Source organism: Arachis hypogaea, chromosome 17 (genome assembly GCF_003086295.3).
Source record: "Arachis hypogaea cultivar Tifrunner chromosome 17, arahy.Tifrunner.gnm2.J5K5, whole genome shotgun sequence".
In the NCBI taxonomy this organism is placed as follows: Eukaryota; Viridiplantae; Streptophyta; class Magnoliopsida; order Fabales; family Fabaceae; genus Arachis; species Arachis hypogaea.
The window spans coordinates 124,626,636-124,651,759 of NC_092052.1; the positions used below are offsets into that span (position 1 = coordinate 124,626,636).

The 25,124-nt window shown below is 33.0% G+C and overlaps 1 protein-coding gene and 1 long non-coding RNA gene across 4 annotated transcripts; both read right to left on the reverse strand.

Annotated features, from left to right (window-relative positions):
• Window positions 1-8,002: 8,002 nt before the first annotated feature.
• LOC140180863 (uncharacterized) lies at window positions 8,003-10,901 on the reverse strand. Its single transcript, XR_011874915.1, has 3 exons — window positions 10,734-10,901; window positions 10,583-10,637; window positions 8,003-8,285 (listed from the first exon to the last, which is right to left on the reverse strand). It is a non-coding gene; the product is annotated as an uncharacterized lncRNA (long non-coding RNA).
• A 1,435-nt stretch (window positions 10,902-12,336) lies between these two features.
• On the reverse strand, window positions 12,337-18,939 carry LOC112764259 (ACT domain-containing protein ACR3). 3 transcript variants are annotated; one of them, XR_003183072.3, is made up of 9 exons: window positions 18,371-18,845; window positions 15,525-15,616; window positions 15,282-15,327; window positions 14,920-15,034; window positions 14,731-14,798; window positions 13,980-14,594; window positions 13,615-13,719; window positions 13,144-13,285; window positions 12,337-12,895 (listed from the first exon to the last, which is right to left on the reverse strand). XR_003183072.3 is itself a non-coding variant. In XM_025809809.3 (9 exons), the coding sequence occupies exons 2-9, from the start codon at window positions 15,593-15,595 to the stop codon at window positions 12,882-12,884; spliced, it is 1,077 nt and encodes a 358-aa protein (XP_025665594.1). In that variant the 5' UTR covers window positions 15,596-15,616; window positions 18,371-18,845; the 3' UTR covers window positions 12,337-12,881. The 3 variants fall into 3 exon arrangements, 2 of the variants coding, with proteins under 2 accessions (XP_025665594.1, XP_025665593.1); XM_025809809.3 differs by having other exon boundaries at window positions 13,243-13,285; XM_025809808.2 differs by lacking the exon at window positions 13,144-13,285 and having other exon boundaries at window positions 18,371-18,939.
• Window positions 18,940-25,124: the final 6,185 nt, after the last annotated feature.

Consider the following 25,124-nt stretch of genomic DNA (forward strand, 5'->3'; position numbering starts at 1 on the left):
TATACTCAAGGACATAGATCAAATTTGGATGAAAAAATTCAGAAATTATATGCGAAAATAATCTCATGCATGCCTATTTCCAACTGACCTAACTTTAATAAATTTTCTGAGATTATGAGTCAGAGTAAAAATATAACTAAATACTTTATTTTTGCAGAAACATCTATATTCGTAAATTTATCTAATTATATGAGCATTCAAATGAACATTTTCACTGAAATAATATATCATAAAATGATATAACATCTATATGAATAATATCTACATGAAAGATCTTGGGTGTATATTTCTTATTAATCAAATATGCATACATTTGTAGAGTTTGTGCTAACTTGCTCACAAGACACTTAAACACTCTGAACTCCTTTGTATAACAAAAAGTTTAAAATATTAGACTACAACACATTGTTATAAAATAACTTAAGCGGTTTTTTAAATTTATTTTCATAATTTGTGACAATTATTTGTAGTTATCAAAATAGATGCCTTTAAAAGGTATTTTATATTCAAATGCTTTAGTAGAAAGAGTAATAAGTGTCTTTTCAATACCTTTTTTAAAGAACTCTTTCAATGAATATATAAATATACCTACATTGAATAAAAACTTACCTAGATATCCAATAAAGTCAGAATCTGAATACCAAATGATCTCTAACTTTAGTTTCTGACTTTATATGTGTGAACATACAATATTTTGCTATAACAAAACTTGTTAGTGATCCATTCTTAATTGACTCAAATATCTGTCAAAGATACCAATAAAGTACACAATAACTATAAGTGTACAAATTTGTTATGCATCAGATTACTGCTAAAGCATAATAAATCTTATGTACTTTTGAGCTTTATAACTTTCTTGAGGTATCTAATAAGACTATACTTGTCTCACTTAGAGTTGAGTATATATTCTTATTGTGAAAACAGTTCAAGAACCCATAAACAAAAAGTAGGACAGCAAGGTTGCTGTAGAGAATGATGGAACTCAAAGAGGAATTTTTGTGAAAAACAGAATTCTATTTGATTGAGTATTGTGGAGTACATTTCACTACTTTTTCAACTCTCACTTTTTTTTTATATCTCTAATTAAGTCACCTCACTTATATCTATACTCTATACAACCCCTTCAAACTAAGGGTTAGTGTAGGGAGAACCCTTAGTTTGGTCATTAGTGTATCAAAAGTGACTACAGGTAAGGGTTTAGTGAGAACATTACAATCTGAGCATGCGAAAGAATATGGATGATGTGAATTAAACTATGTGCAGCTCTATTTCTAACATAATGCAAGTCAACTTCAAAATGCCTGCTCCTGCTATGAAGGACTGGGTTCTGAGAAAGCAAAATAGCTCCAAGATTATCACAAAACAATGTAGGTGATGCAGGGCTTGGAACATTGAATTATGTCAGCAATTTTTGAATCCAAATTATCTATGCTACTGCCTCTTCTAAGCTTCTATATTCAGCTTCCGTAGAGGACCAGCTAACAGCTTGCAGCTTCTTGCTGCTCCAGAAGATAGGATTAGAACTAGGATAAACACAATACCCATTGGTGGACCTTCTATCATCCAAATCAGTTGCCCAATTTGCATCTATAAACACAAAGATTTTATAATTAGTGAGCTTAGAGAACTATAGGCCATGACTAGCTTTACCTAAGAGATGACGAAGAATTCGTTTGACAGTTGTCCAGTGGTGATGAAGGGGATTATGTATAAATTGGCTCACCCACAACATAAGCAATATCAGGATGAGCTAAGGTAGCATATTGAAGGCCACCGACGATAGACCTATATAAAGTAGGATTTGGAAAAAGGTTAGTCCCATGATCAGTGAGCTTAAAAGATGGAAGCATCAGAGAGGGAACAGAATTAGAGTGGTCCATAGAGGCTTCGTGTAATAAGTCACAGATATATTTGGCCTGAGAGATATGAAGATCACCAGAATCTGTAAATGAAACTCTAAACCAAGAAAGTAATGTAAGTTACTCAAATCTTTTAGAGAAAAATAAGAATTTAGAGTCCGAATAAGACTCTCGATTTCATGATTATTGTCATCGGTGATGACAATATCATCAACATAAGTCAATAAATAGATTGTAGAAGAAGAATTTGTCTTGATGAAAAGAGAAGAATTAGTCTTAGTGTTAGTGCAGCCAAGTTTAAATAAAGTGGCTTTGAGTTTCAAAAACTAAGTTCTTGGATCTTGTTTGAGACCATAAATGGCCTTATCAAGTTTACAAACCATGTCGTTAGTGTCTGTGTAGAGCCCTGGTGGAGGAAGCATGAATACAGTTTCAGTAAGCTCTCCGTTAAGAAAAGCATTATTGAAATCAAATTGGCACAAGCACCAACCTTTGGAGATAGCAATGGAAAGAATGATGTGAATGGTAGTTGGACAGATAATACGGTTGTAAATCTGATTGTAATTGATACTCTCAACCTGATGACAACCTTTTGCAACAAGCCGCACTTTATATTTCTTAATGGAGTTATCACGGCCACGCTTGATAGTGAACACCTATTTGCAGCCGATAACAGGTGCATTAGATGGTAGGTGAACAAAGTGCCAGGTCTTATTGGCTAGTAAGGCATGATGTTCTTCCTACATTGCTTGAGGCCAATGAGGAGAATGCATAGCCTGAGACACTGTTTTAGGAGCATTGTGCACAAGATCAAAATTAGATGAGGAAGTGAAAAGAGCAGAAGGATTTGTGGGACCAAATTTAGATCTAGTGATCATAGGGTGGCTATTAGTAGAAGATAAGAAGTGAGAAGAGGAAGAAGGTAGGGAGGACAAGACAATTTCAATACCAGATATGGAAATTATAGTGGGAGGAGAAGGAAGAGGTAAGCTTGAAGAATTAGTGATAGGAGAATGAGGTGAGGATGGGAGAGAATGAGAATGATCAGTAGTGGAAATATGATGATCACCAAGAGTGGGAGCAGTAGCTAAATGTGTAGGATCAGTATTGGATGATGATGAAATAGAAATAGGATGAAAAGGATCATAATTAAAAGGAGATGCGGATGCAGAATTGTCAGTAAGTGGGGCAGGACTAGAGAAAATGATAAATGTAGAATAATAAGGAAATGAATTTTCATCAAATATAACATTTCGAGCTATGACAACTTTACCATTCTAGTAAGACATTTATAACCCTTCGATTGGGGTGCATAGCCCAAGAAAACACACAACTCAGACCTGAAATCTAATTTATGGTTGTTAAATGGTCTTAAGTGTGGAAAACAAACACAACCAAAGATTTTTAAAATAGAGTAATCAGGCCTAGAATTATAAAGCAGTTCATATGGAGATTTTGAATGTAAAACCTTTGTTGGTAACCTATTAATGAGAAAGGCAGCAGTCAAGAAAGCATCCTCCCAGTACATTTGTGGAAGTTTGGCAATAGCAAGAAGTGTGAGGCCCATCTCAGTGATGTGCCGATGCTTCCTTTCCACCACACTTTGTTGTTGGTGTGTATAGGGGCATGGTAACCTGTGATCAATACCATTCTCTCGAAGAAAGGTCTTAAAAGCATATGACAAAAATTCTTTTTGTATGAATAGACTTAAGAATTGAATTAGTATGCTTTTCCATCAATGTTTTATATTGTTTAAGAATTTTTAGAACTTGCAATTTAGAAGTAAGAAGATAAAGGCATGTGTAACGTGTAAAAGCATCAATAATGCTCATGTAGTATTTGTAGCCAGACCTAGAGTTGATAGGTGTTGGACCCCATAAATCAATATAGACAAATTCAAGTAGTGTAGAATAGACAGTTTGAGAATAGAAAAAGGGAAGAGAATACATTTTACTCATGCAGCCTGGTTCACAAACAAGGTATATTAGAACAAGTTCAACTATATTAGGAGAGGGATGACCCAATCTCTTATGCCATACATTAAGACTAGCCTTGCAGGTTGGTAAAAATGAAGAAAATTGAAAATCATGTAAAGGCTTAGCTACATAAAGATTATCAAAGGAATATAGTCAATTTCTAACTTGTCTTTGAAGGAGCACTTCCTTGTACACCTGTGATTTCACAAGGTAATGAAAGGAGTGAAGTTAAAAAAATACATCATTATCTAAACAAAATTTGAAAACACTTATCAAATTTTTTGCTAAATCAGAAACATGTAGCAGATTTTGTAAAACAAAAATTCTATTAGAGGAGGAATTTGATAAAAATGATTTGCCAATTTTTGAGATGTGAATACCTGAACTATCAGCCATATAAAACTGATCAAGGCATGTATAATCGAAAGAAAAAATAAGGCTTGAGGCATCAAGGTTAAATGATGACTTGTGCCAAAATCGATATACTAGGAACGATCAGTGACTTGAGAAGGTGTTGCAAGAGAGGAATTAGGTCGAGGAAAGGAATTAGCTGATGAAGGAGTGGTCTGAATCATAAAGTTGGAAGATGAAGGAGAAGAGGAATTTGAAGGGTTGAGGAAAGAATTCCCATGATAAGCCTGATCAAATATGAAATAGCAATTTAAAGTAATATGGCCAAGCCTGCCACATACTTGACAAGTTTGGCGATTTTGCAATTGCCATGAGCTGGTGACGCAGGAGCAAGTAGAGTTAGTAGGTTAATTATATTAGTTAATTGTATTAAGGAAATACAAGTCCCATATTGTTTAGGATAGTGAATTTTGTGTTATGTATTAATCCCACATCGTCCAAGTTATGAAGGCTTTTCCTTCTCCCACTAGTATAAATAACTCATGTACCTTTTATTTATGAAATAGAGTTGAAGTTGATTTTTGAATATGAAATAAGATGTGTGCTTATTTTCTTCTAGGCTCTTTGAGAGTAAGAGGTGCATCCTTGGCTTGGCCGACCAAGGTGGGTTCATGGCTATTTTCACCATAGTGGGGTTGCTAACCTCGCTAAGATTGGTGGCCCAAGCAACGTCCCGACGTCAGCTGGGACCTCCACAAAAAAATCTTCCAGATCTGCAACCCCTTCTTCCTCCAAAACTTCGAAAATTGAATCTTGAATCAGATGGATTTGATTGAGCAAGATTAACTTGTGCAATTGAAAAAGAAGATTGTCGAAACTTTTCAATGATGTCCTCATGGGACAGGAGTAAATTTTCAACTTCACCAATGCTAAAAAATTTAGGTTTGGCTTGAACTAAGGAGTTGCGCTAGAGAATTCTTATGGCAAGCCTTGGTAGATAGCTTCAGTGTAATCTTCATTTGAAATATTATAGCCAATAGTAATAAGAGAATGAACTAATTTCTTGATTTGAGTAAGATATTCAACAATTGTAAGGTTCTTTTTCTTGATAGCTTTGAGTTGATTTTTGAGTTGTTTGATCTTGGATTTGGTATTTTCTGCAAAATAGGTTTGGAGTTTCTGCTAAATTTCACATGCCGAAGAACAGTGAGTTATTGTATTTTTGATGGAACCATCAATGGAAGCCATGATCCAAGAGTTCAGATTATAATCCTGCTGCATCCATTCAGTGTATTTGGAAGAAGTTGTTTCTGCAGCTTTAGTTGCATCGGACTCGAATTAGGGAGGAACTTTTCCTTCTTGAATATGATCTTTAAGATTGTTGCCCTTAATGGTGAAGAGGGCATGTTACTACCAAGTGACGAAATTCCTTTCATCGAGTTTGTCAAGAATGGGAGGAAGAAAATTCTTTGAAGAGATTGAATTGAGTGAGAAAGCTATGAATCAGAACAGTATTCTGACATCATGTGAAAATAGTTCAAAAATCTAGAAATAGAAAGCAGAGTAGCAAGGTTGCTGCAGAGAAACGATGGAACTCAAAGAGGTGGGATTTTTGTGAAAAACAAAATTCTATTTGAATAAGTATTGTGGAGTACATTTCACTCTTTTTTCAACTCTCACTTTTTTCTTTTTATATCGCTAGTTAAGTCACCTTACTTATATCTATATTCTCTACACTTATTTACAATTCTGTATGTCATTGACATACAAGAATAGTGAAATATACTTACTCCCACTGAAATGATATAAATCATCAACCACATTTATCTCAAAAGATCATATGAGATAATAATTAATTTGATGAAATATAAGTTACTAATAACAAAAAATCTCCACTTTATTTTTTAATTTTAAAATAAAAATTTATTTAAAAATAGACTAACATTGACAGATATAACTTTAAAGCAAAATAATATATTCACACAAGTTACATGTCATATGAATAAAATTCATATAGTGGTGGTGGATCCATCACAAATACCTAGCACAATATTAATATTTAGTTTTTGGACAGAAATATTAATTTGTAAGTGGTATTTCTAATACAGTAATCAAATATTAATAATAAATTATGTCAAACAATAAATCTATCTTTAGAGAAACTTATTGTTCACATGAAACCAAACAAGTATCACATGTCTATTACCACAAATGCGTATGTAATTTGACCAAGTACAGAACTCCCTTTGGGTCGATCTGTACTCGCATAAACTACATACACATAAATTCATCTAGTGCGGTTTACCAAATATTATCAATAAAATTCTGTCGAACAATAAGCCTATCTTTGGATCGACTCATTATTCACATGAAAACTTGAGAATTGTAACTACTTATTACCGCATATATTTTCTATTAATTGACCAAATAGCAACCTTTCTTTGGGCTGATTAATGATCACATAATTAAAATAGAAAATAAACATAAAGTTCAATGTTTATTATTTGGTCAAACAATAAACTTTCTTTGGACCAATTATTATTTGCATAGATAATAAGGATTGATTTATTTTTAATTAGTTACCCAAGCATATATTTATCATTAATATGTATATATAACTCTGTCAAATATAGATCTCTTCCTTTGAAATGAGTCGACTAATATTCACACGAATTACATATCATCATATCTCTAATATTTTAAAATAAATCAATTTTTACAAAAGAGACTACTTTAATAATATTATATTTAATCAATTTATTTCAAAACTAAACTTTATAAAATATATGAGTATAATATAATCCAAATTATTACCAATTTTTTTATGTAACAAATCCGAAATACTTATATAGCACAAAATAAAACAATAGACCAGGATATATATAACCGTATAATATTGTGAATCTTTATTAATCAATTGTTATTATCTTTATTTAAAACAAAATTGAATCTAAGACAAACAGATTCAAATAATAAAAAGGACACAACAATTCTAAAAAAATTAATCATAAATTAATATTCATGTCATATATATATCATGTATTTTTATCTGAATATTCATGTCATGGACAATAATATAGACAAAAGAAAAAAATTCTTATAATTAATCTCGTATAGTACATGCCAAGAGTGATTCATGTTTCATGAATTTTAAATTCAAAAAAGGACAAAAATAAAACAATCATGGTATAATTCAAGTTATATAAGTACGTATTCAATGCAAATATAGTGACATTAAATTATCCAAACTCATGAAATAAAGCTCTTTTACCTTATAGACTTGAGTCCTTTTTTTAGTTAAAAAAAAATCGAATTCATAAAACAAATAATAAAAAGGTATTTATGTGTGCATGATCATCATCCACACCTATATATATATTGCTCGGTCATGTAACAAAGACCATCAATATATAAAGAAAGCACTGCAATCTACAGAAACTATGTACACACATAATAAATCATAATAAATTTATAGGATCCATAAAATTACATTCGATCTAAATGGACAGCAATAACGTAAACATATTTTGATCTGGTGAGAGAAAAAAAAAATTAAAAACTTAATGTTCTCAATACTCAATTATGAATGATTCTGATATATCTGTAACATCTTAATTACTCTAATTCTTATTTTACATCGTAAAGCAAAGGTTAATTAAAAGTTACGACAATTCTAAAATTTATACATATTTATATAGAAGGAAATAATATATTCTAGAAGTCCGATAAAAGATTAAACTCACAAAAAAAAAAAAAAACAGAATTTAAAAAACGCAAAACGTTCACAGGAAGCTACACTAAACGAGACACAAGATATACGTACAAATATCACGACATATATATAGATATATCAAAGTATAATAGTCATAAGAATCTAGCCGCCGCCCGCGGAGTTTAAGCCAGCTAGTATATACAGACATACAGAGTTTAAAAAGTAAAACAGCTTATACAAACTTCCTCTCAAAGTAAGCTTCTAGAAAAAATAAATACAAAAGTGAGAGGAGCTGAACAAAATATTCAAGAAGACTTCAAAACATAGTGAAGATCCTCCGCTCTGTTACCATCAAAGCAACTCACTGAGGTGGGTTGCGACCTGCATCTGAAAAACAACAACAGAGTATGAAATGAGAATCGGAGGTTCTCAGTATGATAATAGTGTCCAATGATGTAAGATATAAGACTCCTGGATGCCAGAGGCAATCCTAGATCTTCATATCCATCATGAGGTTCAAGTTTAAAACATAAGTAAATTTAAAACCTTAACTTTAAAATCGGGTAATCTAACTTAAGGAATTTCTAAACTAACAATTCTCCGCTGTCCCATAGCCTTCGCCAGCTTAACCGTCATGCGATCCCATCGCCACCGCCTTCCGAACCTCCTCAATCCCAGTAGAAAACACAGATAATAACAATGCAAGTAAAGCACAAGTATAATAAGCAGGTATATCAAGTAATCCAATAAGCATTTAGGCATGTTAAACACTTAGGCAAACAATACAAGTCGGCAAAGCAAACAAACAGATAGAAGATGGACATGATGAATGTCTATCCTATTTGGCTGTGATATCACATCGTCGGTTCAACTGCCAACTCGACACACCTCCATGGAGATGTCGCCCTTCGGTCTCATAATGGGAACTCTCGAGATATCGTGCCCGGATCACGGTCCAGGATGTCAGTGCCTGCACACTATAGTAATTCCGAAGGGATGCGAGCGAGATACTCTTACCACGGACCTCACGTATCAACGTAAGCGGGACTAACTACCGCCCTTATGCCATCGCCGTGACCTCGACAGGCGAGATTAACCGCCGTCCCTGCCAGGCGCATATCGTCTCAATAATCTCAGTTTAAAAACATTACATCAGTGGTTTTGAAAATCATTTCATTCAATACTCAGTAATTCACCACTTCAACAAATTTTTGTCAGAAATCATCAAAACAATACCCCGCCTTCTCACTCAACCAAATCCGTCCTCAGTACTCTAAAAACCTAAGTCTCTATTTTCTAAACTTTTGCAAGAAAATACTCAATTGATTTCACCTCGAGCCCTCTCTCTGTTCTGACACCTAAAAACAAGCTAAAGAGTCTTATATAAGTGTCACGGAAGTTTATAAGCCTGCCGAGAAGGTAAAATAGTTAAAAATAATATGTTAATTGAAAAATAGGACAGTGTGTGTACGCATAGGATTGTGCGTGCGCACGCCCAGAAGGATTTTCAAGAAGTGTGCGTACGCATAGAGGTGTGCGTATGCACAGAGAGTAAAAATTTTCATTCTGCGTACACGCACAGATACGTGCGAACGCCCTCAACAGAATGCACCTTTCAGCGTATGCGTGCGCACGAGGTTGTGCATACACACAGCTTGCAAATTTCGCAGGGTGTGTGTGCGTACCTGAGTGTGCTAGCGCTCCCAACAGTAGGCACCTCCCTGCGTACGCACGTTTTCAAATTTTTACCGAGTGTGCGTGCGCACGGGGCTGTGCGCACGCACAAGTAAAAAATTGCCACTGTTTAGAGCACGCGCACAGCTGTGTGCATGCGCACACAAACCAGAAATCACAAATTCTGCAACATCACAGAATTCATATTTCTGATGATCATATCTTTCTCTACAAAATTTAAATTTCAACAAAATCTATACCATTTTAAAGCTCTTTGAATTATCTTTAATTTGATATAAAAGTCATTCAATTTCAAAAACTATAGCTCAAGATATAATCCGTCAAAATTCACTAAAAATTCATTTTTACCAAAATTCACTAATTTCTCAAATCCTTAAAATTCATAACCAAAATCAAATCAAAACCATACCAAACTCCAATTTACCTCATAACTTACTCTTTGTGTCGCAATTCACCATTCATACCAATTCTTCACTCAGATTACATAATTCCTTAACCTCAAATATCAACTATATCACACTAAAACCATTTCTCAACCAACACAATCATCCATCATCATTATATCACCAATAATCATCATGATTAACCTCATTCCTCCTTAATCTCAATCTTTAATATCATTTTATCAACATCAACATCATAATTCATCAAAATAGCCAAAATTATCAAATCATCATACATCATTATTCAACAAGTTCAACAACCAATACAATCCAAACCTATATCATATGGGTCATTAGCCTAAGACCTAAGTGTCCAGAAATATTATATATTACACAGAAGAAACTGAAACCATATCTTGGCCCATTTTCAATATGTGCTACACACTAAGATTTGATTCCAACAAGCTTTCAACCACAACCAAGCCACCAACTCAAATCCAAAGGCTCCCAAATTCACAATAATCATGCTATATACACACAATTTATAACTAATCAACCTAGGGTTCATCATAATCACAATTTCACAAAGGTAAAGAGTTTTCTTACCTTTTTCAATAGTGTTTGGGACACAAACCACCAATAGCCCAACGTTAGATACCACCTAAACAATCAAAATACAAAAATTAACTCAAAACCAAAATTCACATTTTTGAATTTCTTAGGGCTGCAGGAAGAAAGGAAAATTTCAAAATATTACCTATGAAAGTTAGATGAAAGTAACGGGCTCAGCAAGAGTTTCGCGTAGCCGCTGACGTCACGCGAATCGGAGCACTGTAGCTCAAGATATGGCCACCGGAAGTTAGATGTGAATAGTGTTTTAGCTCTCCCTTCTCCCTTCACTCTTGCAGCTGTGTGTTGTGTTTATGAGGCCAAGATGAGTTCATTAATCAACTTATAAACTTGGGTCCGGTCCAACCCTTTAACATTTTTTGGCTCGTTTGGCCCAATTTTGGGCCAAACTTTTAAAATTAATGCCCCGTTTTTAATTTTAAATATTTTCCTAAGGTTTTCTACTGTTTTTATTATTCTCGCACAGTACCAGACAGACTTAAGCCGGTACTGCCGGTTCGTTTTTCGATTTGAGTTTTTATGCGATTTTCGCATAAAATTACATTTTTCAACTCAGAAAAATCTACTGAATCTGAAAATCACATTTAAATGGTCTAATTAACATTCTAAATTTTTGGATTCTATTTTGGATAATTTAATTATTTAATTAATCATTTAATTTATTGCGGTTCTTACAATACCACTTGTTGAAAATTTTTAAAATTTTTTAATCCTAAGATCATTCATGTTAAATTATTAATAAAGAAATACTTGAATGCGAAAGCATACCTTAATTCGTGAACATGATTGAATTCGTGAACATGATTGAAAGAGTTTGATTCTTTGATATTTCTTAACCAAAACCTTCTATATCCCTAATAGGGCGGAATCGCAATTCCTCTGATAGAAAAAGAGCTGCGGAGGCAGCTTTATTGTGTTGGAGACCAAAACTCTGAAGTTACTATTTATATTTGAGTATGGTACCCATTAAATCTTAAAGCACAAATAAATTAGCATCTCTAGTTTTATTCTTATTTAATTTCAAATAAAAAATAATAATAACTTATTCCTTTAGTATTTATAACAATAAATGAGATCACCTATATAAGTCATATAATATGAAATAACTAATGTGATTTTGATCAATTATATGTTTTGTCCATAAATAAATTAGAAAATTATAATTTTCTAACATTAGTCTCTCTGTTGTAGGTAATCTCTCTTGATAACTGTGGATGGGAATTTTTTTGTCATCCCTCCTTTATACTATAGCATTGATCTCAATATTATTAGAAAAAAAGAATAAATAGATTTCTAACCTTTTAAAACCATAAATAGATTCCTCAAATTTTAATTACAAATCCTGACGTTTGCAAACGAACACATTATTTCGTAATAGATACATAGACGTCACATCAGCTATCTCTGTTTGTTCTTAGAGAGGTAAATTGACTAAAGAACATATCTGTCTGTCATTTACAAACATAAAAAATGCATTTGTAAATAAAATTTGTGAAGGATCTATTTATTACTATTTTAAATAATCAGTAACCTATTTATCCTTTTCTCATATTATATTATTAAATGGGTTTTAAAATATAAGATATGAAGGCGGCTTGTTACAATAGAGCTAATTGGGTTTTTCTGAAACAAACACTAGAAGATTTTAGTACATTTTAGTCTTGTCTCCTAGTACATTTGATGGAAGTAACCACCTCATGTAAAAAAGATTCACAGATACAAAGAGAAACTAACAAGGACTCCGAATTCATTAAAAGGGCAACATAAAATTACAACTAGTTAGTTTAGTTATAGACAGAACTACAGAAGATACAATGTCTTTGTCATTGTCATGATACCAAAGGCCCCAAAGTACAAGTACTTGGCATGTTTGACACACAAATAACTTTATTCTTCTATACATTATGATGTGTCTTTCACTAACAAACCAAGCCTGATGCATATATATGATTTTCTTCTTCTTCAAGCCAAGAACTTTTCAAACAAGTTTCCAAAGAAGAAGCTTGTTTTACCCCATCCTCTGGTTTCAGCTGGTGCTCTGGAGGAATTTCCAGGTACTCTTTTCACTTCCACCACCATTGTCTTCCCTATCTCTTTGCGAAGCGCTTCCATCGTCTTCATATCCACCGGGTTGCCAGATGCGTCCCTCACATAGAACACATTCAGTGCTTGCTCCCCTCTTGTTGATATACCTGCCCTACAAACTGTTAATCCATTCTCTCTTAGAATCCTTGTTACTTCAGACAGCAATCCCACTCTATCCTTTGCACAAAGTTCAAGGCTCACACCCTATGTCCACAAATCCAAAGAATCAATGGTAAAAACCAAAAGAGACTAATATCAGCCATGTTTCTTGATAACTAAGTAACATTATGTAAAGAAGAAAATGAAATGAAACACATAAAGAAAATGACATAGTATGCTTGATAATCAAGTTTGTCATAACCTGAGAAAAAAAAGGGTATTTTTTTTCATCATCTAAATTCCTTTTTTTTTTCCTTTTCTATTTTAAGATGTAGGGATATGGATGATATTACATGGAGAACATAGATTCTTAAGCTCTATTGAAGGCAAAAGACCATCATCACTTTCACTAGTGGATATGATGGTCAGATACAATCTGAGTGGAACCTAACCCCATGTATCTGTCGTACAATTTGCAGCATCACAAGTAGATAGCTGTAGATGCAAAATGTATTAATAATTCTGTTAAAAATTCGGAAAGAAGTTTGTGCTGTAAAATCACATAACACTACATAGTAAGTGGAAAGAAAATGACAGGAAGAAGAAAATAGATTTGTTAGGTTAAAGGTCAAGATTCAAGGGCAAATTATGTGAAGCCATAAGCTATAAAAATAGTTAAAACTGAACCTTCCAGAGATAACTTAAGTTCCTTGTTCAGAGCATGGGACACTTACTTGGAGTTTGGAACCAGAATTTCATCTCCTTGTCTTACTTTAATTTGTAATTAAGAGGAATATAGAAGTCAAATAAAATTGGCAAGTTACCTCACTCACTCTTCTCTGAATAGCAGCTTCAATGCATTTGATGACTCTTTCTTTTTCTCCTTCAGTATCAAGTGTGCATCCATCCATATGCCGAATAAAATACTCCTAAAGGTATCCATAAATTCTTTAGTCCAAATTTCTCAATTGTTTGGATTTGTTTGAAGAATTAGATTGAATTTTACACCTTAATACTTCAAACCTTGCAGAACAATCAACTTAAAGCGAATTTAGAGGTACATATGTCTAAACCAATAAGTACTAGAAAAACCGAATTGAGAAAAGATGCATCTTTCAAGGATAAAACATCTGAATTGTCTAAAGAACAACACATTATATTCTCTAAAATGGAGTATAAAACACTATACCTGGGATGCATAAGGAGCATCTGAAGAGATTGTGGCATGGAAAACAACATATTGCATATCAGTAAGAGTGCAAACAATGTCAAACATGAGTTTGGCCCGATCTTTGCACCGGACACTAACCACCGAGTATCCTTTTTCCTCGCAGCGTTCGATTGTGATCTTTGGCCTTGAGGAAGATGAATAATCAGCATCTGTTGTTGCTCCAGACCCTTCATAATCGCGATCAGCGAACAACATTTGGTGCAGCCTTCTATCCATATGGGTGAACCCCATGGAGAAGTTAGTCCTAGCAACTTTGTCACCATCCTCGCAGCCGCGCAAAATGTTGTTAAGCTGCTCCTCCATAAGGCATAATCTATTTGGATGATCCACAGCCTGGGTTGTAGTGTCACTGACATAAAGGACACAAGCTATTCTTCTATTATGAGTCCAAACCTCAGCTGCAACCACATTGAAATGGAGGCTAGCAAGGACAGCAGAGATCTCGGACAAGAGACCTGGCCGGTCTCTGCCAATAAGCTCAATCGATGTATGATCACCAACAGAATGCACTCCAACACGCTTGCTTGGCCAATTCTTCACCCCTTCTGTGCTCTGGCCCTTTGGTCCTAGAGCCTATTATAAAAGAACTGTTAAGAAGTAGCCCTCAGTGTCTGTGATATGTGCATTCATTTGAAATTTCATTGTGCTGCTCAAATTCTTTGCAACTACAACTATATATAGATATATATATATATACACCAGATTATACCTTTTCCACAAAGTCAATGGTTTTGCTATCTGTTATCTTCTTTCCTTGTTGATCCGTCACATGAAACACTGTTTATTCCATCACTTGAACAGGTTAGTTAATCAAATATAAGTAGTACCTACTTCATGGACACATTCTTGTAGTAAATACATTTCTAGTCAAAGTTAAATTTAATTAGAAAAAAAGTACCATCCATAAACCATCCTCCATCAGAAGATATGTAGGCTTTGGTAATTATGAAGTCAAGATCTGTCAAGATTTGCACCACTTCCAGCAGAATTCCAGGTTTGTTAACACTATCAACCTGCAATTTTGTAGTGGACAAAAATAAAAATCCATTACTTATAGTAGTAATATGTATGAATGATCCAAATTAATGAAATTTTTTAAATGATACATATTATGCTATGCCCTATAAGTTTAAAACTCAAAGGTTCAAGAAACTTTGAAAAACCATTTGAGAAGGTAGGATTCCTAAGAAGCTGAGTGGCCAAACCAAATCCTAAAGAGGCCATGGAAGATGCCACAATTATTTATTTGATAAATTATACCTTGATAAGAGTACAATCATGGCAACTAGTGTTGTCCACAGAGACCCTGCATGCGAAGAAGCGCAAACAAATTTTACAAATCAACGAGTCATTTATACTCCACTATGGATTCGCTCTCTATCCTCTTCTTTATAACAAGTTTTTGTTAGGAATCAAAGCAGCTTATTTAAATTTACGTGTTCCATGATTTAGCAATCTTGTTTCTCCAATTAGTTATCATAAAGAAATTGTAATTCAATGAACCTTGGAGGATTCATTCTGTTGCTGAAGTTCTCATACTCAGGATCAAAATATGGCCAACAAACTCTAGCCATTAAACGAACTTCTCGCTCTTCCTGGATCATCATGAAAACATCTTATCCTGGTTAGGCTATGAACAAATTAAAACCAGTAAACATTTTCTATTTTCATTTAGGAGCATAAATTCAAAAAACAATATTTATATCTACTATTTTTTATATACTTTTACAATTTATATTGAAAATAGTTGATAAAAAAGAAAGAAAGATAAAACATTTTATTTTTTGTACTTTAAAAAAATAATAAAAATCTTTTTCAGTTATAAATATATGATTCTCCAAATGCCATATATAAATGACGAGCATAAAACTTATGGGTAAACAAAAATTTAGCATTTTTCATTTACCTCACACTTGTCACATCTAAGAAAAATGCAACAAACACTTGGGGTTAGTAACACAATAGCATCTTGAGAAAATGACCAAAAAGGACTCAAATGTGACATAAAGATTTGATTCCAAGTTTAACTCGAATACTTATGTTTTTTTTTTCTACAAAAAAATAGATATATATTCTTTGTGACTTCTACCATTAGACAAGATCACAAGAGAGCAGAGAGCTTCCGTGCCAAATTGTCTCCAATTATCTCACATTATTATTCTCACGATTAAGAAAGGCTAATATTATCAAAACTTTAGGACTCTTAGGTAGCGTTTGGTGGAGAGACAGAGACGAAAAGACTGAGACTGAGAGACAGAGACTAAGAGACAGTGACTGAAATAAATCTCAGTATTCTGTTTGGTGCAAAATGGGAGACAGGAATTAAAACAAGAATGAAACTCTAATTTAATTTGCACAAAGGGTAAAATTGGAATTAATTAATTGAAATGAAAGTATTTTAGGTATAAAATGTTATTAAAGTTTCAATCTCCATCTCTAAAAATTTCAGTCCCCTGTGTCCCTACTTTTTGGAGGTACTGAAATACTGAAATTTTAGAGACAGAGACAGAAATTTTAGTACCAGTCTCTGAACTAACAAACACGATACTGAGTCTCAGTCTCTCAGTCTCTGTCTCAGTACCTCAAAACAAACGCTACCTTAACGAACGACCTCTTCTAAAATTAGATAAAGAAAACAAGGAATTTACTTATGAATTTAGAATTTCTTTGGTTGAGATCCTTTTGTTTACTTAAAAAAAAAAACAAATAAATAAAAGATGGCATAAGACCACTCTCCCTGTTTTTTATTTTCTTTATTTTTAAAATTTTACTTGAAAATACTTTTAAAAAGAAAAAAAAAATAGAGAGTGAAAAGAGGAATGAATTCTCTTCATTTCTTTTTTCTTAATTTTTTTTATAAAGTGTGGTTTTTTATCATACACTTTTTAAGTATGATTAAAAAAAATATATGAAAAATATGTTAAATAATAAAAGATCACACTTATAAATTTTTTTTAAAAAAGATTAAAAAAAATCCATTTTCAATGAAAAATATTTAGAATTAAGTGGGATTCACAATACACTCCCTCACATCTATTTTTTGTTGGACACCACACTTCCTCACATCTAAGTGGTTTAATAATTTAATATTATATTGGACTGAATAAATTTTGATATTAATTAACTTGAGTTGAGTGGAATAAACTCATTCTAAAAATTAATTCAAAAGATAAAAGATATCTCATATTTATAAATTCTTCAAAAACGATATTTTTAAAATAGGTGGGACCTGAAAATTTTAATAGCATGTAAAGTTACCACTTCAGTAATGCAATAGAATCCTGTAAGAAAATTCGTTGACCCAATTAAAAAAAAATAATTAAAAAATGGCAACCACTATATATATATACCATATCATTATTGGAGCAAATATAAAAATATGTATCACTATATATAGGCCTGACAACAGAACAATGATCAGTTTTTATAAAGTCAAACTCATGCATAAAAATTTTCACAATAAATTTGATTATAAAACTCTTTTATCAAAATTTTCACTTTTTTTTTCCAACCAAATATCCCTTAGAGCAACTTCACAATAATGTGTAAAAATGTCATATATACTACATATTGAGGCTGCAGAAGAAACAATGGCTACTGAAAAAAAGTTTATAAATTTAAATACGCTGTTTAGAATAATTAAATTAGAGTATATTTTGTTCTTGTTTCAGTTCATTTTTTTCTCTATTTTATTGTGTTGAGCTCGTTTGTTAAAAAAAATTAAATGAGATGGGTCAATTACATTTAAATATACTCCAACAAAATGCTTATGGCATATTTAACTATTTTAATAGGTGAAAAGAACTAATGGGAAGACTCTTGAACAGGTTCTATTCGGTAGTGGATGGTGGGTTGCCTTACACAGCATTTTTCACATCTTGAATAGTAACAGAGAAGGTGTGGGGGAAATCTAGAAAAGAGTGTTATTGTTTTCACTTTGGATTTATAATTTAAAAACACACACACACACACACACGATAGATGAGTGTTCAATTTGTTCCAACACAAATCCCAAATTTGATTTACTAATTACATTTTTTTTCCCCATAAACAATAGCCATCTTTGTCATTGAACTTTGGCGTGGTTCCTACTCTAACACTACTTATATATATAACTAACGTACAAATTGTTGTTTTATTATTCTAAATTAAGTTTGGGCTCTACTTTTGGATATACAAAATAACAGAATTCGCTAAATAAAAAGAAAGAGGGAAGAAATTAAAAAGAGAAGGAAGTCTTGAAGGAATAATTAACGAGCAGAAGATACATAATTATTGGAAGCAAAGAGAATAAAGAGCATGATTATATGCATAAATCAATGAAGGAAGAAATTGAATGAAGCACAGACCTTAATATAATTGGAATTTGGAAAGTAGAGAAGAGAAGAAGTTGGTGGAATAATATTATCGGAGGCAGCGGCGCAAGGTAGCTGAGCTTGTTGTAGGTTTTCCAGTTTCTTACATGATGAGAGAGAGAGAGAGAGAGAGAGAGAGAGAGAGAGAGAGAAGAGGTGATGGTGATGCAGCAGAATCACATGTACTTCGTTTTATATATGTAGACAAAGTTAGAGAAGAGAAAAAACAGAACAACCTTTGTGTCTCTGCTTTCGACGTTGGAATACCACTTAATACATCTCTCTCTCTCTAAAAAGAATTGAAGCACTCAAGCATGGCAAATGGCGTGGTGCTGTGAGGTGGGAAGTTAGAACCCATTCAATATTAATTTATTATTAATAATTTTTTATTTTCTACTGCATCTCCCAACCCCCAACTCGATTAATGATTAATCCGCTATGGAGCTTTATTTAAAAATTTGTTGCTAAACAAATGAAATTACATAAATTTGGTTTCAAATACAGTGTTGGACTTTTTTTTCTCCATTGGATTGGAGTAAAGCCTTCTTTATATTGGTTCGGACAACAATTTAATGCACGGAATTCCTTTTTGATATTATTATATTCAGGCCTGCCACACATATCTTTTTGTCTTACAAGTTATACAAGTTATCCAAGTCCAACAAAAAACGACGTGCACCTACACTTTCCACACTCAAACGTAAAAACTACACGCGTTACTCAACCGTTTCACTTTTCCAAAACGCGCTCATAATGAAAAAACTCTTCCTCTTCTTCCTCAATCAATACACAAACCCTCGAGATTCAAGCCACATTCAAAATAAAAAAAAAAATTCTGAAGAAATCGTCCAAGTCCTCGCAAAAAGTAAAAGAAATCAAGAAGGAAATATTCAAATCTCCATCAAAAAACACCAAAAAGAACGAACAAACATCATTTAAGGTACTGTTTCGTTTTTCTTCTAAGTTTTTCACATTTTTGTTTCTGATTTTGAAATCGAAGTACTATATCGTGATATTTTTCTCTCTGTTTCACTGTTCTTGGTTTAGATCTGATATTACTGTTATAATGAAACTTTTCAAGTCGTTTACACTATTTTACGTAGTTCTAGTAAAATGATATTTGGGTGTATACATATAAACTCTGTTTTGTGAATGTTTGGATGCCTTTTAAGTAGGTTTGTATACATATAAACTGTGTACGGAACATTTCTGGGTGTATATGTCAGTATGGAATGTGACTGGTGCTTCTAGTGGCATTTTGAACTAAAATATCATTCTGAACTCGTTTAATTTATGATTTTACTTGTTTGGTTGAGTTGAATATGATTTTGAACTCATTTAATTTCGTTTAATTGAAAAAACAAAATGTGTATAGGACTGGATTTGGGTGTTTGTGGCTGGTATTTGGGTGCACGTGACTGATTTTTAGGTGTATGGCTCTAGTATTTGGGTACATTTTTTTATCTATTGACAGTATTTTTTTTTCTTGCAGTAAAAATGACAACCAAAAATCAAGGTGAAAAAAATACAACGTAAGTGAATATATATATATATATATCTTAGAACAAGTCAATTTTTCCTAATACAAATATAGGTTATTTAAATGACTCTAATTTTGCTTTGTTTACAGCAAACCAAAGATTTGAAGTGTGCCACCAGACTATTGAGCGAAAAATTTGAAAAGATGAGCGAACCGAAGAAAGCGATCGTTCGTGAATTAGGATTTGGGGGACTCATGCACACCCCGCCAATGAATGTGCCTCACAAACTTTTAAAGGAATTGGCTAACTCCTTTAAATTGGAGAAAAACACACTGGAAACCAGCTATGGTTCCTTTAAGGTTAAACCCAAAACAATAGAGGATGCCCTTGGCCTCAATGCATCAGGTAACTGATTACAGAAAACCTCTATAGTTCCATTCTCTGTAATATATTCTTCGCAATATCTTATTCTGATCTCGTGTAATTAAGTAATAAATTTAGATGCATATGAGTGATATTTGGGTGCATGTGAGTGATATTTGAGTGCATATGAATCATCTTTGGATGCATTTCAAGTGATAAATTGTTTTCTTTTTTGTAGGAGATCTATTTCCTGATAAAGTGAGTTATAAGAATTTCTCTGAAGAGAACCAACTCATTTTTAGAAGGTTTCAGGGCAACACTTTGAAGCAGCTGACCGATGAGATGATGAGTATCGATGTTGAAAATGAACAAGATCGGCTTATGTTTAAGAGGATTTTCATCCTCTATATTCAGATGGCGTTCTTGTTGCCAAGTACAACAACCAAAGTATCTCCCGTGCACATAGCTCCAATTTTTGAGATGGAGAAAATAACAGAGGACAACTGGGGAGCCCATGTGCTGAATTTCATCATTAAAGGCATAACAAATTTCCGTCTGAAAAAGAAAAAAATCAATCGACGGGTGTCTCTATGCCTTGATGATAATCTATTTCTATCTCAGAAAAAACAAGGAGAAGAAAGGAGAGGAAAAAGCTGGAGTGCCCTGGGTTAGCAACTGGAACAGAGAGCAGCTGGTTGCAAGAATTAGAGCAGAGATAAATGGCTATATAGTAAGCAAACAAAATACCTTCTCTAATTTGTGTGTGTTTTATTTATGTAGATGCTGTAAACTAACATTTCTACTGTTTCAGGGCATCGTCAAGATGGCGGAAACAAAAAAGAAATTGAAAGAAATGAAAGAAAAAGAAAAGAAAGAAGAAAAAAAAAACAAAAAAAGAAACCAAGTTCTTCCTCTGAGAATGATTCATTAGAGACTGATGTTGATGTTTCCTCTGAGTCTGAGTCGGAAGAAGACTTAGAGGAACCTACAAAGAAACAACCCAAAAGGGGAGCCAAAAAGTAAGTAATATTTTTGGGTTCATTTTGTTAGTGTTAAGGTGTTTTTCCCTAATAATTGTTTGCTTTCCAGAATGGAATCCAGAAAGAGAAAGCATATTTTAGAGGATTCCAGTTCAGAAAGTAAAAGTGAATCCACTGATGAGTAAGATTCTGAAATTATCATCACTTTCTTTCCTGTTTCTATCAAAATTTAATGTATTAACACAGGGTTTCTCATTTAATTTCAGGAGTGAAGAATCCTTGCCAGTTAAAAAACAAAAAACAAGCAAAAAAATTCACACTGCCGCCAAAAAGTATGAACTGCCTTCGACAGTATCTCATCATTAATATTGTTGTATTTGTCTGATTCATAATTTTTTTATTTACAGGACACAATCCAAAAAAAGAAAGCACGTAATTGAGGATTCGTCTTCAGAAGAAGAAAATCATTCCTATGATGGGTAAGATACTTTCTAAACATATCTTAAACTCTGTAATCAGAACTATATTTTGTTAACATGTACTTTTCAATATATAGTCAGAACTGATATTGGATCTGAAACAATATTACCTTTTTTAAGGTGTTTTGGTTGCTGATTATTTATCTTCCGTTAATTGATAGAATTTTGATATCCTGAATAGTATTATTTACTGAATGATATTTATTCTATACTTAGAATGCCAGAGGTGAGCTTAGCAACCGAGACTGATCCTTTGTTTCAAGGACAAACGGAGCAAAGTAGTGTAAACAAACCTTCGGATTCCATGTAATTTCTTTTTCTTATACCATTTTCTAAATTCTTTTTTTACCCTATTCTTATAATTCTGTATATATTTTTTTAGAACAAAGAGCCTTGTAAAGTTTTATTCAAGAAAAAAAAAGCAGGAAAAAAACAAAAATCTGCAACTATGTAAGTTCTCAAAAAAAAAAAAAAAAAAGCATTTCGGGTGCATTTGGTTATTATTTGGGTGCATTGTTATCTTATTTGGGTGTATTTCAGGTTCAGTCGGGAAGAAGAATCGTTGAGTGACCCAGCTCAACAACAGATCATCGTTTTTCGACCATCCTCTCAACCGCTTGATATGTAAGTTTTATAACTAAATTTCAACACTCTAATCTATTTTAAAAGGGTTTTCTTAACATTTTATTTTTGTCTTATTTAGGGTTCCAATTCAACTATGCCTGCCTTCATCCCAGGCAATATCAGAAAGCCCTGTGCCACCATTTGAACCATCCCCCAACAAAGAGGTGAGAAAATTTATTTGGGTGTATTTCGTTATTGTTTGGGTATATTGTTATCTTATTTGGGTATATATCCTGAAAATTGAGCTGGAATTGATTTTTTTATAATCTAATTCATTTTCTATAACCTCACAGCACTCCAGAACCCCAAAAAGTTGATGAAAGCACACCAACAATGCCACAAACTCCATCTAAAATATAAGTTCATCAAAATAGAAATTGATTTTCGATATCATTTGTTTATTCTTATTCTTATAGTACGATATATGTCAACACGCAGTGATCCAACCCCTGAAGCGACTGCTGCTGCACTATTGATGATGGTCAGGACAGTGTCCTATGTACCTAAAGAATTACCGTTGCCATCATTCAGTCTTGGCCTGACTGATTCAAGCCAAGAAGAAACACAGACCCAAGAAGGGGTTGGGCAAGCAGAAGATCAGGTGGTAAAAAATCCAGAAACCACAGTATTAATAGAAGAATTAGATGTGCTGGTGGAAAAGATTGCAAAGAGTGGAGAAAAGAAAACACTAGATTTTTCAGAAGGTAAAACTCCGCCAACTGAAAAGTAAACTGTGGGCCAGATTTTTGACAAATTTGAAACTTCTGTAAAGAGAAATTTAATGTCGGCCAAAATGAAAGAAAAATGCTACGTCTAGACAACACGTATCAGGACATACGCGGACGACAGTACTCATGAGTATGATTCACTTTGCACACTAAATGCCCAACAACCATTGGTGCTGTCAAGAGTCCACTTTGCATCTTTAAAAGTTATTTCATATATTGAAGCTGACGTAAGATTAGAATAATATTAATGATTATGTTATGACATGTGACTGCAATATTGGTTGATGTAATTAATTTGGCTATTTTGTTTTTTTAGATTGTCACTGCCATGTGCTTGATCCTCAACCAAGAAAATATTAAAAGATTCCAGGAAGAAATTTACTGTCTCCCACCTAATATTGTGGTAAGGTATAATGCATTAAAATTTGGGTGCATTTTGTTATCTTTTGGGTGTATTAAAAGATTTCTTTTGGTGTTTCACAAATGCTGCAGAACATGGCCATTGGAAATCATCCAAATGGGGAGTTCTTACAGCCGAAATCCAAAAAGCCATTTAATGTCGAAGACTACCCAATGTTTATACCCTTTTTGGACCGGAAAAAATTAGCATCACATCCATATGTAAGTTTTCATTTCTAAAACTTCTTATCACAATTCTTTTGTTATCTTTGAATTAAACTAAAACACTGTTCAATGTGGAGATGTTTCAAATTTTTGCACGTGTTTGCTATTCAAATCATTGGTGGATATGGGTGGTTGATGTAAGAAAGAAAAAATTTTATATACTTGACCCCTATCACAAGACGTGTCCCTCCAGAGACAGAATGAAGCTAAATAAATTTATTGTAAGTTAGTTATGTTTTTTGCATTTTGAGATTTGGGTGCATTTCAATTCAAAGTAAGGTGTATATTGTTATCCTTTGGGTGTATTGATTTATTAGACTTTTTCCTTCTTATATTCGGCTTTGTTTTTTGTTTTTAGGGGTATGTGATTTCGAGAATTAAGGTATATGCTGGGGGCACCTCTCAAGAGAAAAGATCGTGAAATTGAGCCTCCTTACATTGATATTTCAGGCCAAAAAATAGACTACAGATCTTTCACTCTGAAAAATTGTGTTTTCAATTGCTGTCCTATTTTAATTTGCTAAATTATTTTTGGTTTTCAGCTATGATTGTGTTATTTATGTCATGAAATGGCTTAAAATAATCGAGCCTCAAAACGTTAAAAAGGGGAAGTATGAGTAGAACAATTGGACTCAGGTAATTATATTTAAAATTATATAACTCTCTATTACTTTTCTAAATTAACAGATTTAATTCAAATATTATTCTTTCAAACTATAGGCAGAGGTCGACCACTTCAGAGTTGAATTTGCTTCCTGAATTCTTTTTCATTACATGAATCGTGACAAAGAGGCAGCAATCAAGGAAAGTGAAACAATGAGATTGTCGAAGCCATCTGCAGCTTTGTTGAGCCCATATTGTCAAGTAGATTCTTATGATATTGAAAGTGACAGTGATTGACTTCAGTTTTATGTAGTTTTGAAATAGTTTGAACACTTGTAAAATTTGCGAATATTTTATTCATTTGTATTATAAAATTTGTTTGAATAGATAAACTGTCTATGCTGTATTCAAAAGCTGTAAATTACAGGTACATAGAAAATAAAGAAAAACAAAACCAAACCAACTAATACGCCCAATTACTTTAATTATGCACCCAAATATAACCCGTATACACCCAAATATATACCATAAATACCTAAAACTCTAAACCCTAAAACCCTAAAATCCTAAACCTTAAACTATAAACCCTAAACCCTAATTATGCACCCAAATATAACCCGTAAACACCCAAATATATACCCTAAATACCTAAAACCCTAAACCCTAAAACCTTAAACCCTAAAATCCTAAACCCCTAAACCCTAAAGCCTAAACTCTAAACCCTAAACCCTAAAATCTTAAACCCTAAACAAAACAATAATTTATAACATAAACAGCAGCATCTGAAAATATATAAATGTAAAATGTCAAACACAAGAAAATTCAGAAATACACCCAAAGAACTGAGCTTTACACCCATATTCTGT

Coding starts and splice junctions, on each gene's coding strand:
- LOC112764259 (XM_025809808.2), bottom strand. CDS start 15,595: ATGGCTAGAGTTTGTTGGCCATATTTTGATCCTGAGTATGAGAACTTC. Junction 14,799..14,919: donor TGGAGGATGGTTTATGGATG/GTACTTTTTTTC, acceptor TGGAATAAACAG/TGTTTCATGTGACGGATCAA. Junction 12,896..13,614: donor TTCAGAGAAGAGTGAGTGAG/GTAACTTGCCAA, acceptor TTGTGGACATAG/GGTGTGAGCCTTGAACTTTG.